General features: G+C 53.4%; 6 protein-coding genes across 6 annotated transcripts; 4 read left to right on the top strand and 2 right to left on the bottom strand.

Moving 5' to 3' along the window:
- Positions 1–403: 403 nt before the first annotated feature.
- Positions 404–1219, top strand: KRP23_7365 (FMN-dependent NADH:quinone oxidoreductase; the record flags this gene model as incomplete). The annotated part of the gene is made up of 2 exons (XM_067892671.1): positions 404–433; positions 512–1219. 2 exons carry the CDS (start codon positions 404–406, stop codon positions 1217–1219), a joined length of 738 nt encoding a protein of 245 aa, XP_067744528.1.
- A 1280-nt stretch (positions 1220–2499) lies between these two features.
- KRP23_7364 (UTP:RNA uridylyltransferase 1) lies at positions 2500–4375 on the top strand (the record flags this gene model as incomplete). Its single annotated transcript, XM_067892670.1, has 4 exons — positions 2500–2675; positions 2753–2945; positions 3018–3186; positions 3258–4375. 4 exons carry the CDS (start codon positions 2500–2502, stop codon positions 4373–4375), a joined length of 1656 nt encoding a protein of 551 aa, XP_067744527.1.
- A 300-nt stretch (positions 4376–4675) lies between these two features.
- KRP23_7363 (U3 small nucleolar ribonucleoprotein IMP4) lies at positions 4676–5677 on the top strand (the record flags this gene model as incomplete). Its single annotated transcript, XM_067892668.1, has 3 exons — positions 4676–5047; positions 5117–5186; positions 5256–5677. The coding sequence occupies 3 exons, from the start codon at positions 4676–4678 to the stop codon at positions 5675–5677; spliced, it is 864 nt and encodes a 287-aa protein (XP_067744526.1).
- Positions 5678–5885: 208 nt separating this feature from the next.
- Positions 5886–11631, bottom strand: KRP23_7362 (Myosin-8; the record flags this gene model as incomplete). Its single annotated transcript, XM_067892667.1, has 3 exons — positions 5886–6100; positions 6180–11040; positions 11113–11631. The coding sequence occupies 3 exons, from the start codon at positions 11629–11631 to the stop codon at positions 5886–5888; spliced, it is 5595 nt and encodes a 1864-aa protein (XP_067744525.1).
- Positions 11632–11838: 207 nt separating this feature from the next.
- On the top strand, positions 11839–13195 carry KRP23_7361 (putative tubulin--tyrosine ligase PBY1; the record flags this gene model as incomplete). The annotated part of the gene is made up of 2 exons (XM_067892666.1): positions 11839–12057; positions 12128–13195. 2 exons carry the CDS (start codon positions 11839–11841, stop codon positions 13193–13195), a joined length of 1287 nt encoding a protein of 428 aa, XP_067744524.1.
- Positions 13196–13275: 80 nt separating this feature from the next.
- On the bottom strand, positions 13276–16693 carry KRP23_7360 (Conserved oligomeric Golgi complex subunit 1; the record flags this gene model as incomplete). Its single annotated transcript, XM_067892665.1, has 7 exons — positions 13276–13655; positions 13734–14385; positions 14459–14716; positions 14799–15527; positions 15604–16020; positions 16081–16537; positions 16611–16693. The coding sequence occupies 7 exons, from the start codon at positions 16691–16693 to the stop codon at positions 13276–13278; spliced, it is 2976 nt and encodes a 991-aa protein (XP_067744523.1).
- Positions 16694–16789: the final 96 nt, after the last annotated feature.

Below are 16789 nucleotides of genomic sequence, written 5' to 3'. Positions count from 1 at the left end.
CGGCAGACCGTGGCAGCCTCAAAAAAAATACACGGTCCGACTGGCAGTCGTCGCTGCGGGGAGCAAAAATCGATGATATAATACTGTCAGGTTTGAGCTGCTAGCACTAAGCGCTGACAACACCATTCATAACGCAACGAGCTCATAATATATCGCGTGGAAGTCTCACCCGCGGAAAACGGCGATACGAACTGCATGTGATGCACGTTTTTGCTCGTGCAGTGACGGCACCTTGAAGTTGCCTGCTGCGTGTTGGCTCGAAAGCCACCCGGGACGCGGCACTAGCTAGGGCTGGGAAGTCTTCAGAAAAACGGTCACACCAGTGAACAAGTTTCCAAGTCACCAGCAAGGCACCGGCATCGACAACAACAAAGGAACCAAGAAACTCTCAAGCCCCGTGAGGATGACGCCGCCGGAGTCCAAGTACGACAAGGTGTGCCAACTCTCCATCTCTTACTAAGCTACAACCCCAAGTTCCACCTAACGGCTGTGGGAGATCGCACTACTGCAGACGCAGAAGCAGACCATCCTGCACATCAATGCAAGCCTCACGCACAACTCCGTGACGGACCGTGTGGCCGCCAAGATGATCGACCACCTGACGCACCACTATCACCGCCACATTTGCAATAGCGGCGAACCGGTGGCCGAAGAGGAGAAGCCGGAGGACGTCCTTAACGTTGAAGAGTGCGACGTGTGGGGCAGCAAAATGCCCAAGTTCGACCGCGAGGCCATGACGCGCGTGTGGAAGGCACGCCACGGTAGTGAGGACGAGACCGATCTTGAAACTTTCAGGCCCATCAAGAAGCTCGCTGAGCAATTGCTGCGGGCAGATTTCCTTATCATCACAAGCCCAGTGTGGAACTTCAGCGTGCCCTACGCTCTGAAGCAGTACATCGATTGCGTGGTGCAGGCCGGGCTGACGTTCCGCGACAAGGACGAGGAAGGACCCTCTCGCCCGTTCTTCAGAGGACGGCCGCTCATCGTGATCTCGTCGTCGGGTGGCATGGCGCCACCGGCACACGAGGACTACGTGTTCCCGTTCCTATCGCGCATATTTGCAATGTGTGGCTTTGACGATGCGCACCGTGTGGCCATCGAGGGCCTCGCGATGCACGACAAGGAAGAGTGTTTCCAAAACGCCGTGCACGAAGCCAACTCCATCGCTGACAAGGTGGTGCAGAACCACAAACTCTGGCTGGATGTGAGCTGCGGGTGAGGAGTGAAAACGCAGCAGTAAAGCGCTGATGTTTTTATTTGCTGCAGGTGCATTTTAGTGTTGACATTCGAAAGGAATTGCGTACATTGATTGAGTGTGCCCACAAGCCAAAGTTTCATTACATTTCTGTACAGGACGTGCATAGCTGTACGGGCACAGATCCGATCAAAATGTATTCGCATCACCTCCGTGTTCATGCTGGCTGTATGGCTTGCAACACGCCGCGGTCGGTTCTCTTCTAAATGATGCCCTGTTGCCAGAATGCAACAGAACAGCCATAGTTTCTATCCAACACAGCGTGTTGTACATGTGTACGACAGATACAGGCGACGGAGAGTTGATTCGTAAGAGCAATATATAAAATCGATGGCGAATATCCTGTACGTGATGCCCAAGCCGAGGCCCAGCTCATGAACACTTTCAACGAATGTTTTCAGCATTCGAGGGCCGTCGGTAATGGACCATGCCTTTCACCTTCACAATCGTGCTCTGCTGAAGCTCCGATAGACAGACCTCTCCGCGGTAACAAATAACTACTGCAGTTCGGTCACACAGTCGCTGTATTTCTGAGCTTGATTTCGATGCTGGATGGAGTTACAATTGTGCCTGTGGCCTTCTTCAGGAAGAGTATGTAAGAATGACGAGCAGGTCTGTTCAAGCCACCGATTGGAATTGGAAAAATAAACTCAGCCGTCCAATTTGGAATGGGTAGATTGAGTTGTTTGGTTGCCGAGAAGCAAGGGGCTTAAACTATTGGCGATCAATTCCTGTCAGTGCGCTGCATCCGTAAAATACATTTGCTCATCTTACGACGAGACTCTCAGCTCTGCTGCAGCTCCGTGGCAGATGTGCTCATGGTTCTCCATGCCAGCGCGGCCATAACCATCCTTCGACGCGGGCGGCAGACTGAAGCCACCTTGCGGCAACCCAGCCTGCTTGCATCGAGAGTGAAGGCGATTGAGGCGATTGCCTCAAAGGTGCGTTTCGCCGACGACTTCAACCGGCGACTGCAAGATGCGGATTTGCAGCGAGATTCAGTTGTGGCCAGGACACGTTGCTGTCCCCACATTGGCCTCGACCTTCACTCGGACCTGAACGAGTTTGCGACAGCTCTCTTGCCACGTACTCCGCCTTTGACTCAAGGGGCGAATCTAAGTTCAAAGTGGAACCTTTTTACTTCCCCCATTCTCTTTTTTGACGTCTGTCGCTCGACGCACGAGTTCTCGACCGACGCCGCAGCGGAGGAAGACCCACACGCAACGTGCGCACCAGACACAGCCATGGGCGCGGCCAACAGCGTGCGCAAGCTCACGATCGATAGCATGGCGCTGCTGGAGCAGCTGGAGCCCAGCGCGGCCGAGCTGGGGGCCAAGCGCGCCGTGCGCCGCCGCGTGCAGCAGCTGCTCCGGCAGCAGTGGCCCACGTGCCGCGTGCTGCCCTTCGGCTCCTCCGAGAGGTGGGCGAGCGAGCGCAAGTTGAAGCAGTAGGAGCGAAGAATTGACGCCAAGAATGTATGTCTGTTGTCTGTTGTAGCGGCTTGGGCTTCGGCGGGTGCGATGTCGACCTTGGCATCTACTTTGAGAACGCCCAGGGCCAGTTCTCGCCCCAGGAGCGCGTGGAGCTGCTCGCGACGGCGTGCGAACGATTATCGGGGGCTTTCCAGGTGGAGCAGTTCGTGCGCAACGCCAGGGTGCCTGTGATTAAGCTCTGGGACCCCAAGCGGCAGGTTTGGAGGCTTGTTTTGGTGGTATGCGAGCGTTTTGAAGCGAGGTACCGACTGCTGCGCTCTTGTGTGCAGGTGGCGTGTGACGTGTGTGTGGGGGGAGTGAACGCGCTGCTGAACACGGCGCTGCTCAAGTACTACGGCCAGGTAGACCCTCGAGTACGTCCCTTGGTGTTTGCTGTCAAGTACTGGGCCAAGCAACGAGGTATCAACGACTCGGTCAACGGCACGCTAAGTTCCTATGGTAAGCGAATGTTCTTGATCTCGTGGCTGCGTGGGGTTACTTACTTGTGCATTATTGTGCTATTGGGACAGGCTACACGTTGCTGCTGATCTTTTACCTGCAATCGCACTACGCGGAAATGCAGCTGCCGGCGGTGCACACGGTTTTCCAGAATCTGCAACCACATACTTCGATTGGCGTGCTGCTTGACCGCCTGCAGTCGCTGCCGACGATGGAGCTGTCATCGACGTTTGGCACGATGTCGATTAACTCGGTGGGCGCGCTACTAGCCGGTTTTTTCGAGTTTTACGCGCACCGCTTCAACATGGAGGACGAAGTCGTGAGCATTCGCATGGGTAGGGCACTGTCGAAGACGACAAAGTGGAGCCACCCGATGTCCTGGCGGCTAAGCATCGAGGACCCGTTCGAGTTGGCTCACGATATTGGGCGCGTGATTTTCCACAGGAAGGGCCAACAGCTTCTTCGATCGGAGTTCCAGCGAGCGAGCGACATGCTAAGTGGCGATCACCGCCTCGAGGACATTTGCGGCCTCGACGAGAGCGCGTGGAACGTCATGGCGACGTGCTACATCTGCTACGGCAGGGACCATGCTGCTCGAGAATGTGGTCAACTCGTGCACCAGCGGCTGACACCCGGGGGCAGCAATTCGATGTCACACTTCTCGGACTGTTGGTATTGCGGCGAGTACGGGCACTACAAGGCGGAATGCCCAATGCTCTTCTTCCGGGACATTCCTCGCCCGATCGAAGTGGCAAAGGCCGGCAACATCTCGGTGGCAGAAATGACCTCCCGGTCAGACTTCGCTCCTCCGCTCGTGGGATTTACGCCGGCTTCACCGCCCATCGCGATTCCAGTGCGTCCTGCTCCGAAGACGATGTCACCTCGCGTCTGCAAGGAGCGTCCTTGGGAACGGGGCCTCAGTCCGAGCAGCTCGCCGATGCTTCGCCTGTCAAGGAAGAAGAAGCGTGCGCGGCACGGCTCAACGTCGTCGACATCGTCTTCTTCGTCGTGGAACTCGCCGTCCAACGGACTGTCGCAGTCGGAGAAGCGGCAGCAGCAGCAGCGTTACCAGCAGCAGCGGCACGAGCAGCGCCGTCGGAATTTTGTGCAGCTGGAGCCGACGCGCAAGTGCGGTGGCAACGCGCGCAGCGGCAAGACCCACGTCGGCAAGGTGCTGTGTCCGTCTTAGCATCCAGTTTTTCACTAGTTTTGTTCATTAGCGGATGTATATTTTGAAATTTGGAGGACGTCCTCCGTTTTGACGATTAATGTACAATATTTAATTGTTACTTCAATCATACTCTTTCCATCAATATATTTCCTTGAAAGAGTACATACTACATATTTAGTCAATGTTTGGCGACAATATTACTCTTTTCAACAATATAATATTGCATAATCCGTGTCTGTGTGAGGTCCACACCAAAAATGTGAGGTCCACCAACACGACTGGCCACAGCCAAAAGCCACAACAAGCCTCGCTGCCACCATGTCTGTGCGAAGGAATGTGCGTCTGCGCCGCGAGTACCTGTACCGCAAGGGTCTCGAGGGCAAGGAGCGCGCGCTGTATGACCACAAGCAGCAGCTGAAGGAGGCCATCCGCAGCGGAAAGGCCATCCCCACGGAGCTGCGCAGCGTGGAGAAGAGTCTGCGTCAGGAGATGGAGTACGATGATGAGGCCCACGAGAAGCCGCTCAACCACATGGACGACGAGTACAAGAACGCGGGCATGTTCGACCCTAAGGTGGCCATCACCACGTCGCGCGACCCGAGCTCCAGACTCAAGCAGTTCGCGCAGGAGATCCGCCTCATCTTCCCCAACGCCATCCGACTGAACCGTGGTGCGCACACCATCGGCGACGTAAGCAGCAGCTGTAGCTTTGTTGTTATTTTTGTTGTTGTTGTATTGACTTTTGTTTGTTGGCTACAGTTGGTGGAAAGTGCGAGATCCAACGACTTCACAGATCTGCTGGTGGTCACGGAGACCCGTGGCGAGCCAGGTACGACGTGGATGAGTAGGAGATTTTGATGTAGAGGTGCTGACGAACTATTCGTTTTTCGCTGTGTAGATGGCTTGGTGGTGTGTCACCTGCCGTACGGCCCGACTGCCTATTTTTCGCTGAGCAACACGGTGCTGCGTCACGACATTGAGGACCGCGCCACGATCTCGGAGGCGTACCCGCACCTCATCATCAATCAGTTCGAGACACCGCTGGGCAAGCGCGTCTCCAACATTCTCAAGCACCTGTTCCCAGTGCCCAAGCCGGATGCCAAGCGCGTTATCACGCTGTCGAACGACAACGACTTCGTGTCGTTCCGCCATCACGTCTTCAAGGTGACAGGCCGCGAGGTGGAGCTGCAGGAGTGTGGCCCTCGCTTCGAGCTGCAGCTGTACCAGGTGAAGCTCGGCACGCTCGACCAGAAGGAGGCTGAGAACGAGTGGGTCTTGCGGCCGTACATGAACTCCGCTAAGAAGCGTCGTGTGCTGTAGACTAGTGTCGCAACTGCCCTGCCACTTGCTATGCATTGCTTCGTTTGCTGAAATAGATGCTTGATTTTTTACTTGCCGAGCGCAACAGCGTCTAGCTTAGCTTTGAGCGTGCTTTCTTTGCTTGATAAGCACAAATCGAAAGGCTCTTGTACCGCGAACAACATGCGAGGTTTCGCTCACGCTCTTCTACTTCATATGCGCCACAAGCTTACAACGACACGTTGATTTCAGCCTGTAGGAAGGAGTCGCCAGGGACACGGGCAAGGATTTTACTGAGCGGGTCCACCGGCGGCGCGTACATTTCGAAGGTGGCAGGCGCCGTCGTGATCTTGCTCAAGTCCAGGTGGAAGAAGGTCCAGCAGCCCACTTCAACTTCCTGAGTAACAAGACTCCGGTGCCGCAGCTCCATCACGGCAACACAACCTAATGGCAAACAAAGAGAAACGATAAGGTGAGTACATGATATGCACACATACACAGCAACAAGCAAACGAAATCGTACCGTCCTTAAGATGCTCGAGCGGCGTCTGTAGGTACCAAGTGTTGCCGAACCACCAATAGTTACCTCCGGTCTGGATGAGGGACTTCGGAGTGCGCTGTGCTGTGTCAACGACAGCACCCTTATAATCCATTATGTAGAGGTTGAAATGCGGAGTCTCCATAATAGGACCCGTGGCCACAGCCACAGCACCCAAGAACACAGACACATAAGTACTGTCGTGCAACCTGTCGGGCGGCGGGACAAGCGATGGAGTAATTTGTGCCAACTTCTTGACGGGAACAATTCCATCAGCTTGGGGTTCTTCAGGCTCGACTGGCGTCTCTTCCACTTTCAGGATATGTTTCGCTGGATTGAGAATCTCTTTCAAATCATCCTCCTCAGCAATCTCCATTGCCGACAGACCCTTCAGGTTCTTGATACTCGAGTCTGCACCACGTTTCATGAGTGTCTCTACCAGGTCATATCGTTCCAGCTCCACCGCGTAGTGCAAAGCAGTGTCTCCGTTCTCATCGATTGCGTTGGGGTCAGCCCCGTTCTCAATGAGCCAGACGCAAACCTTGGCGGCCTCGAAACCTTCATCTTCATCATTTTGCACGGTAAGGTGCAACGGCGTAAAGCCCAACTTATTTCTCATGTTGACGTAGTCGCGGCGGAGCCCGCTGTCAATGCAAATCATATTGTGGTTTGGAGGGCTTGTCGTGGTCACACGCACGCCCTGTACCTTGCGGATAGCAAGCATCCACTGATGCACCTCCTGTTCCGTGTCGGCCACAAAGGACATCATACCATCAGGGTTTTTGGAGCTCTTGAGGCGTGGTGAGCGGATCTCGAAACAGCAGTCCACGTCGGAGTTACGCTTGATTGTGGCATCACAGAGCTCGACAATCTTTAGCGGGATCTTGTCCTTCTCCGTCTTATAGTAGGACAAGCATACTTCGTCCACCATCACATAGCGCTTCGTGGCCCAGCGAGTCCCGCTAGCCTTACGCAAGAACCCCTCCTTGTACACTTCAACCTGCAGCGTTGTGGGCAACACAGGTGGAAGACCCCCAATTGATGACGAGAGACGACGGCTGTTACCTGTCTTCGGCGTAGATGACACGAGAGTGCGGCGACCATGACGCTTAGGAGCGTTGTGATCACCCGGCTTGAAGCCTGGCTGCATCGAAAATGATGATGTTGAGGCCGTTGACATGCCTCGAATTCGTGGGTCAAACCCTCCGACAGGGCTGCGATTGCCAATTGATACGCTTTTTGATGGCGAACGGGACGACGGCGTCGTCACAGAGCTGGCACTAGAGACGGAGCGAAGTTTCATCTCGGGTGGGTCATCGCTAGCGCTGCTCGTACTACTAGCACTTCGCGTCCTAGCCGCCCCGAAGTCAAAGTGCGCTCCAGGGTTTGAATTACGGTTGGCAACCCTTGCAAGCAACCGCACCATGTCTAGATGGGCTAAACGACACGCATAGTGCAGTGGTGTGCTGCCTGCGGTATCCTTTCCATACACGAGGTCTTCCAGCTGCGGGTTCTCCTCCAGTACGAAACGTGCCAAGTTCAAATCGCCATTCTTCGCCGCCACGTGGATCAACGACATCATATCGTGATCACGGTCACGGACCCGCAACATACCGGGCATCTCCTGTGCAATATGCAGCACCTCTGTCAAATCGTACGCGTTGGCGGCATCAAACAAGGTCTGTGTGCGGTTTTTCATACGGACGCGGGACAGGAAGATCCGAACGACAGCGAGCACACGAGCCATAGATCGGCGGCGGACGTCTGCCAGCTTGTGAGCTCTCTTTTGCCGGAAGACACTTTGGACCATGACAATTCGCTGCATCGTTCGGCGATATTTCTTACGCTGCACGTAGCCACGGTATAGTGCTTGGGATTTCACAACTCCACGGCGGAAGCGAATGAACGTGCGCCGACCTAAGAATGTGCGGACAGCGTTTTGAACCACGCGTGCTGCTGACCGGATTTTGAGGTAGTGTGTTCGCTCCACCGTCATACGCGAGAAGGCTTGGATCATGATGATTTTCTTTCGTGTATCGCGGTACTTTTTTGCCTGAGCGTGGCAGCGCCAGAGCGACTGAAGCAACGTCACCTGTCTATCTCGCATCGTGTACTGCTTGCGAGCACTGTGCAACCGCCACAGAGACTGCACCAGAATAATCTTCTTGCGCTCATCTCGATAACGTTGACGGCAGATGATCATGCGCCCAAAGGCCTCGATACGAGTTGCCATTTTCTTTTCGCGTAAGAATTTGCGACGAACCAACGATCGGCGAATCATGGCCTGAGAGTTGATGGTAGCCTCTCGGCCCTTGAGATACTCAGTACGAACGCGGTTAGCACGCACTCGTGCTTGAATCATAATGATACGGCGGCGAGAGATCTGGAAGTGACGCCGCGCCAGGTGCCCACGAGCCACCCGCGCTATTTGAATTTGCGCTTTGTTACGAGCAACTGCTCGTATACGAGCCTTCTTGCCATACTTGAGGCGTGCATTAAAGCCGCGGCCAGCAGCGTGCAGCACAATAGCTGCCTTTTTCATATCTCGATACTTGTTGCGTGCGGCATACCCCTTGTATCGGGAAGCAATGACATTTACCGCGCTACGCATCTCGAGGAACTCGGCACGCTGCCTATGCATCTTGCGGGCATTTGCAACCTTGGCGGCAGCATGCTTCTGCTTCAGGAAACGCTTGCGTGCCAAATAGCGTCGCACCTGGGCTTGGATTTTAATAGCTGCCGGCGGTGCTGTACGCAGATAGAGGGCATACTGCCGCGCCGAATTGCCTCGAGCATGGCTCTGCACGAGAATGGTAGCCTTTTGCAGCCGTTGGTACTTGCGGCGTTGAATGAACTGCCTCGCCACAGCATTGAGCAATGTAACGCGGTGACGCATAAGTTGATAGTGACGTTTAGCCAAGTACATCCGAATCGTTGCCTGAATGCGAATGGTCTTCTGGCGCATATCCAGGTACTTTCGGCGTTGCTGTCGCCCACGGACATGCTTCTGGATAACAGTAGCAGCTTCGTGCATGATTTTGCGTGCCTCATTATCCAGAATACGCAACTGACTATCACGAAGGAACACCTTCTTATGACCCAGTTGCCAGTTTTCGCGGGGAATAAAACGCAGGATAACTTCGCAGAAGTCCTTAGCCGTCATACTCGCCCGTTTGTTCTTCGGAACATTGCGGGTAAGAATCTGATACTTCTCGTGAAACTCGTCAAACAGTCTACGAACAGGGAAACCCGAACGTCGGATGCGCACGGTTTCCATGACACCGAGATAGATAAGCTGGTTCAGAATCAGCTCAGCATTCCAGCCCTGTGGAAAACGAAGGTTGTTTGGCTTCACGCAACGGACGAAGGAGGGTGTTGTTGCCTTTAGTTCCACCATCAAGTTTGCCATCTGCTCGCGGAACTTGCGACCAACGGTCATTGTACCAGTCATCTTGTTGCCCATTTTCCGAATGGGCTTACGTGGATTGGCACCGCCTGCTGTTGCACCCGCTTGAGCAAGGGGGTATAACTTGCGCAGGTACTCGCACTTTGAGCTGTCCATTAGTGAAATCAGATCGTTGTGCAGCGAGTCATCGTTCTTCTCCAAAAAACCAACGACATTGTACGTAACTTCACCAGCATAGTGGTGAATTACAAACTCATCCGTGGCGAATCGTGGCTTTGAGTAGTAAATAGTAGTACCCTCAGGAACCTTGCCCTTTGATAGATGCGTTTGGTGCAACTTCTGAATAAAGTTCTCGTCACTTGCGCGTCGACCGAGCATTCCTTGTTCATCAAGAAGCGGCAGGATACCCAGCGGCTTCTTGTCAATCAAATCCAGGCACGGTCCATTGTCCTTGAACTCCAAGCGAGAAAAGTCGATGCCTTCCTCGACGTACACTTCCTGTTCATACACGAACACGTGCTGGTTAAACTGCTGCTGAAGCATTTCGTTCGTGTAGTTGATACACAGTTGCTCGAACGAATTTACTTGCAGGCTTTCGAAACCGAAGATATCCAAGATTCCAATAAACTTGGACCCCGCACCCACACCCGAGTTGCCGCCGACGTTTGAAGTGGATTTGTTGATTTGGAACACGAGCCAATCGAAAATCTTGCTGAAGATATCCTTCGCCAGACCATTACGCGATTTCACAGACTCGACAGCAGTCAGTGCAATTTCAGCCACTGAGCCACGCGCGCCAGCAGACATCGTTCGCTTGGTGAGTGCAAACTCAAGCTCATCCGGCGTAACCATCATCAGCTCCGCGAGGTTCGTGACATCTTCCGGGTGGGCAATCTCGGACTCATTCTTGGCATTCTCCGTAAACTCCACGTTACCAAGATGCAGCACGCACGCAACCAGGCGGAAAATAGTATGTTGCAAATCTGGCGGGATACCAACAGTTCCCATAGCCTCAACAAGCTCCTTGAAGTCCTTCTTGTCGTTGATTTCCGGCACCTGAATACAGTTGCCCTGGTTCAAGAAGTGAAACTCACTCGCAGGCTTCAGCTTCAGCGCATTTTTGTCCTCAGTAGGCAACCCCGCACAAAGCTGGTAGAAAATGTGGTAGTTTCGCTCCGCATCCGCACTGCCAACGATTCGACTCTTCTCCAGCAAGAAATGGCTCGTTGTAGCACCCGAGATCGTGCCGTCCGCATTGTAGTAAATCTTGATGAACTTGCCAAATCGGCTACTATTGTCGTTGCGGATCGTCTTGGCGTTACCGAACGCTTCCAGCAGCGGGTTACTCTGCAGCACACACTGCTCCACCGATGACCCACCATTGTCCGTCTTAGGGGCCTTGGGTGTCTTCTTCCCGATCTCTGAAATATTGGCCAGATACTGCAGCAGCAAAACCAATGCACCACCCCATTAGAACTAATTACCACCACAATAGTAACACCTCAAGCTCACCCTCATAATGTACTTGGATGCCTCAGTCTTGCCGGCTCCACTCTCGCCAGAGACAAGGATGGACTGGCACTTGCCGTCCTTCATCAGGGCGTGGTACGCCCCGTGAGCGGTAGAGTACACATGTGGCACGGGGTTGTCCAGCTTGCCGATGGAGTCCAGTTCCGGGAAGTTATAGAGCATGGGGATGTTCTTGTACGGATTGATGGAGATGAGGATGTCGCCCGTGTACGTGTAGATTTTGTCTTCGAGGTATCTGCGGCGCAGCAGGTCCAGCAGCGGCGCCTCATGCAGGTTGTCCATCTCCGCCACGTTGTCCAGGTCCACGCTGTGCGACGGGTCGTACGGATGCACCTGCTCGAAGGAAAACTGCTGCTCGGCGTCGGCGTCCGGCAGCAGCACATGCAGCTTCTGGCCGTCGTCCTCCACGACGGTGCCCAGCTGCCACACGTTGCGCGGGTCCGGGCACCATACCTTCTCGCCCTCGCGGCGCGCCGGCCGCTTCGCCACTGCGTCTGCCATGGACCGAGACAAAGAAGGAGTGAACGTATCTGCGGGGGGCGGAATGGATTGACAAACTTGGTGCCGGTCCTGATTTGGTGAGATACGATGTGGGTGATGACAACGACTTGGATACAGTATTGAGTTTGGACATGGGTTCACACGGCTTTTTAACCAATGAGAGTCGGCGTGCAGTACGTCACTCTCGCTGGTGGTCATTCAACCACGATGCAGCATTGGCAGACAAGCGAGTTGGCGCTTGCGATCCAGTACCGACTACTGGAGGGCGAGGCGGCCGATGGCTTCAAGCAGGGACTGGTGGCGCGCGTGGGTGTGCCCAGCGAGTACGTGGCGCCGCTCGTGGACCGCGCGTTCGCGCTGCACCCCGCCATGTACACGGTGCTGCCGAACGAGGACGAGGACCAGAAGGAGCTGCCGGATTTGATCGTAAGAAGATGAATGAACTGTTTTGGTGAGCCATAGTCGCTAACGATAGCGTCTGTTGCTGTTGCTGCAGTGGGACGAGTATGAAAATCTGGACTGGAAAAGCATCCTGGCTGGAAAAGTGGTGGCCAACGCCTACTGCGTGCGCAAGGGGCTCTCGCGCAAGGCGCAGCTGTCCATCTACCTGTCCAAGTACATAATGAAGCACCCAAGCTGTATGCTGAGCAAGGCGCTGCCTCGCACGCTCGTGGTGGACACGTGGGAGGCCTACGACGAGAGCATGGCCCAGTTCGGCATCTCCTTTCGTCAGCGTCTGGACTCGTGTCTGTGGGAAGTGAAGCAGACGCTGGAGGCGGAAAATAGCACGTGGATTATGAAACCCAGCGCCACCAACAAGGGCGCAGAAGTGAACGTGGTTAAGGACTTCAAGAAGTTGCGCAGCATCGTCAACGAGTGGACCGACATCCGTGAGTGGGTGGTGCAGGAATACATCCAGCGCCCGCTGCTCCTGCGTGGACGCAAGTTCCACATACGCGTGTACGTACTTGCGGTTGGAGGGCTGAAGGTGTTCGTCTACCAGCACTGCCTCGTACTCTGCGCTCTTGAACAATACCACGAGGCCGACACGGACAACAACTATTCGCACATCACCAATACTTTCCAGCAGCAAAGCCACCCGGATTTCGTTGAGAGCGAATGCGTCCTGTTGCTCGACGATATCGAAGAGATTCTAGCGGAGCAGGGTGTTGCTGATGCTGCGGGCAAGAAGACCAAAATCCTTGCCGACATTGGCCGCATCACTGCAGAGACGTTTGATGCGTACAAGGGCGAGTTCTCAGTCTTTCAGCCGTTACCGAACTGCTTTGAGATTTACGGCGTGGACTTTATGGTGGACGAGGACTTCAACGTGTGGCTCCTGGAGTTCAATCCTGGCCCGGACTTCAAGCAAACGGGTGACCGCCTGCACTTTGTTATTCGTGACCTGATGGCCGACACGCTGACCGTTGTCACCAACGAGTTCTTTTCGGACACTGATTCGGCGACGGACAAGGACACCGATATTGGAGCTTTTGCCAAGGTGTACGACCAGCAATGGGGGGCCCTCTCCAAGAAGCGTGCGTCCATGAAGTTTGTGGAGTAGAAGCTTGATCAACCATAGAGTAGAGATCAAACAACACGAACAACCATTTGGACTGCTACGTGTCCCCGTTTCTATTGAGATCAAAAATATTTGTTGCTCGTTGCAGATGACAAAAACCCGATACCCTTCGCCGCAGAGGAGAGCAAATTGGTACCTGATGTTGCCGCAGAGAAGATGTTCGAGCTTGCCGACGACGATAGCAGATTCTGAAGCTTCATAGTCGATGACTGCGAACCAGACACGTCGTCTCCACCTGTGCGTTCGTGAAAAAGAGTAGTGCTGTTTGTTCGACTTCGTCCTTCAGTTGTGTCATCCTCACTTGGGCGAGACATCGATGACATGGTACGCTGGAACCTACGGCGGTTGGAGGGAACGGGAAGTAGCGAGAACCTGGCAACAGGCTCCGCAATCCGGGCCAGAGGCCTGGTGTCTTGAGCTCCAATTACAATTTCTTTTCCGTCTGTTCATTAACGTTGGAGAGCAGTTAGACAAGCTTACACATAGCAACCTTACCACCGGTTCAAACTCATCTACTTACTGATTTTGTTGATATCATTTGATTCTGAGAGCGACGAAAAGAGCAGTCGGCTCTTCCGAAATTGCAGCACCACATTCTCGATCAACTGCGGACCATAGATTTCCCAGTCTACAGGATCAATGAACTCACGCATGCGCTCGAACAAGCTTTTCAGCTTCAATAATCCAGGCGAGCATTCCTCTGGGTTCAATTCATCACCCCAACCAAAGCGAATGAAATCGGAAAAGCCCAACGTCGCGCGCACGAAGTACATGTCGAAGAGGAACTGCTGGATGCAACATTCACCAAAGTTCAGCACCGAATCCTTTTGAGTTGCCCTCGCTTCCACGAGAAGAGATACTGCAGCATCATACACCGCCGCGCTGACGATCGTAAGTTGCTCCACTAGAACTTCGCGTATAGTACGCTGCATAAGCTTGATCTGCTCGTGCTTGGTTCCGACGGAGTTTTGAATCAATCGATTGGCATCATCCAAGCTGTAACAGCAAGAAAACAAGAAACTGGACACTGTCGGTGTTTCACACCACGGTAGCCATACTTTCTCGTCGCCAAGAGCCATTTCGGATTCGGAGGACGAATCATCGGTGTCTCCACCAAGACCATCGTCAGAAATCACTTGTTCGATCCATCCCTCGTGTGTGGCGATCCATTCCTAGATGTAGGTACCACGGAGCAAAAGTTAGCAACAGGGTAACATTATCCAGCAATGCAACATCGATTTGTACCTCGTTGGTTGAATCATACTGCTCGATCTGCGTCAACTCGCGCAACGGCTCGATTTTCTGCTCAAGAAGGATGGTAGCCCACGCCTCGCAGTATTTTTTTGAAAGCCCGTGCAGCACATTTACGAAGAGCTGAGGGTATGATGCTCTGCGTTTGATCTCGGATACGAGATAAAGGGAATGAAGTCCAAGAGCATCCACCCGCTTCAACTCCTCATCAATGAAACATGCTTGCGCATTTTCCTCACCCTCAAGTATTTCCTAACAAAAGTAAGATAAAGGTTAAAATCCTTTCAGTTGCTGTACCAGCCATCATCAGCGAGCGAGATAACATGCAGCTTACCTCCAGCGCAGATTTGAACTGCGCCTTCTCAACGAAGCCATCCCTCCCGTAATTCTCAAATACTGGACCAACTTTCACGAGCGAAGGATCACTCTCCGGTATCAACACGGTGCTTGCATTTCCGGGAAACAATTTGGTCATTTGGCGAGGCGAGGCAGCTACAATCCCCGCAAATATATTGGAGATGCTCAGAAAGATACTTGGTAATTGAACCGCGTTGTTCACAATATCAGCCTTCTGATTTCCAGGGAGAGGGTATTGCTGTTCGAAGAACAAGACCAGCTTGAATAGCGTGCGAAGAAACTCTTCTATCAGCACACTTTGGAGATCACTTGCATCCAAATCAGCCGCCTTTTTTTGAATAGTCTCGAAGTAGTCGTAGAATTTCACATTCCTCAACCGGTAGTCGCTTCGAGAGATGCTTGCCACCGTGTCTTCCAGGCTTGCGCGAATTTGACTTTTGATAGCTTCAAGAGCTTCGACGAACGAGTGTTGCACCAAATCGCGCGTTCGTTTCCGAAAGGACTCTGCGAAAAGAATAGAGAATACCGATTCTGCCTCACGGATTCCAGATGGGGTTAAATGTGCTTCACTGAGAACCCGGCTCCAAAGTTGAATGTTCTGGCAACCACCGCTGGCTTTGTTGACGGCGTACAACTTAGATTGGACTTGAGACAAGAGAGAAATCGAGTCAATACTCGAAATGATCGGTGACGCCACCTCAAGGATCTGTGTACAAAGAAGCCGGCCGTTAAACGAAGGTGTCGCAGCTGGAACTCACAGCACTTACACCCCTATAACTTACCTGTCGTCGCTTTCGCTGGAACCATTCGCACAGTAATTTCAAGAGTTCTCCTGACGAGACAAATGTATCTAATCCGTTCTTGAACCCTGGGGGTAGTTGAGACGTCGAGCGTAGCAGGCTGGAACTGCTTCCATCGCCAAATATTTCCTCGGCCTGTGCCATCGTCATGCTGACCGTTTTCAAAATAATCATCAGAATACGTTCTTTTCTGGAAGGGGTCTGCGCACGTTGCTCATCACCGCTTCTTTTGTGGATCGACGTCATCCATTTGGAGCGAGCCTTCAGAAAGAGTTGGCAAAGCTCTTCAGGCCCAATTGGAGGGTCATTCAAAACAGCTAGTGTGCACAGGTTTTCGGCGTAGAACCGACTTTCCTTTCCTCGGCAAGTCAGATAACTTTTCGCACACGCCACCATTCTCTGCAAACAATAGCAAACAAGTCAGCATTGCAACAACAACAGATTGCTTGTTCATCATACCGGTTGGAAGCACTGGATACACGCCCACTGCGTCTGCAGAAATGGAAATTCGTGCTCTGCAGACTTGGCGACGCATTCGTCATGAACCGTTTCCGCGCATTGGTAAAGCTCAAGCGCCTTTAGGGACTCTCCTTCATCCAGCAGCTGCCACATTTTCTCCGGTACTGCAATCAGGAAGTCCACTTTGTCGTCATGACCCCCCAGAACCCGCTCTTGTGGCTCCAAAATAGCGACCTCAACCCCCTTTTCACTCCCCTCAGTTTGGTCCTCCGTTGCCAGAGCAGTCGCTAACGCTAACTCCATCTGCTTCCACTTCTCGGGCATCTCCTTGAGCGACACTTCGAGACGCATAGCGGCCGAGTGCATGTTAACGATCTTGTCCGCTGACTCGATGAGGTCGCGGTACCTCACGCCGATCATCTTCTGCATCTCCTTGGTCTTGTTCTCCTTCTCCTTCCTACACACTCAGTCACAAGCTCAGTAAGGAATCCTCGAGGACTGCAGCCCTCCCCCTGCCACACCAGACGCACCTCGTCCTCTCCAGCAACACCTTAGCACCTGCGATGGACAGGCGACGCAGGAAACCCGCTGCATCATCCGCCGTCGTTGTCATCGCTCGGAGCTCCTCGTTGCTGAAGTTGTGAGCTCGTACTTAAGTAGAAGTGGGAACTATTTGATTTTTGGGTAAATCTGAGAACCTATTCTTCGA

The sequence above is a fragment of the Phytophthora ramorum genome (genome assembly GCF_020800215.1).
Source record: "Phytophthora ramorum isolate Pr-102 chromosome Unknown Phyram_PR-102_s0006, whole genome shotgun sequence".
NCBI classification, from domain to species: domain Eukaryota; phylum Oomycota; class Peronosporomycetes; order Peronosporales; family Peronosporaceae; genus Phytophthora; species Phytophthora ramorum.
This window is presented reverse-complemented; position numbering and strand designations above follow the sequence as displayed.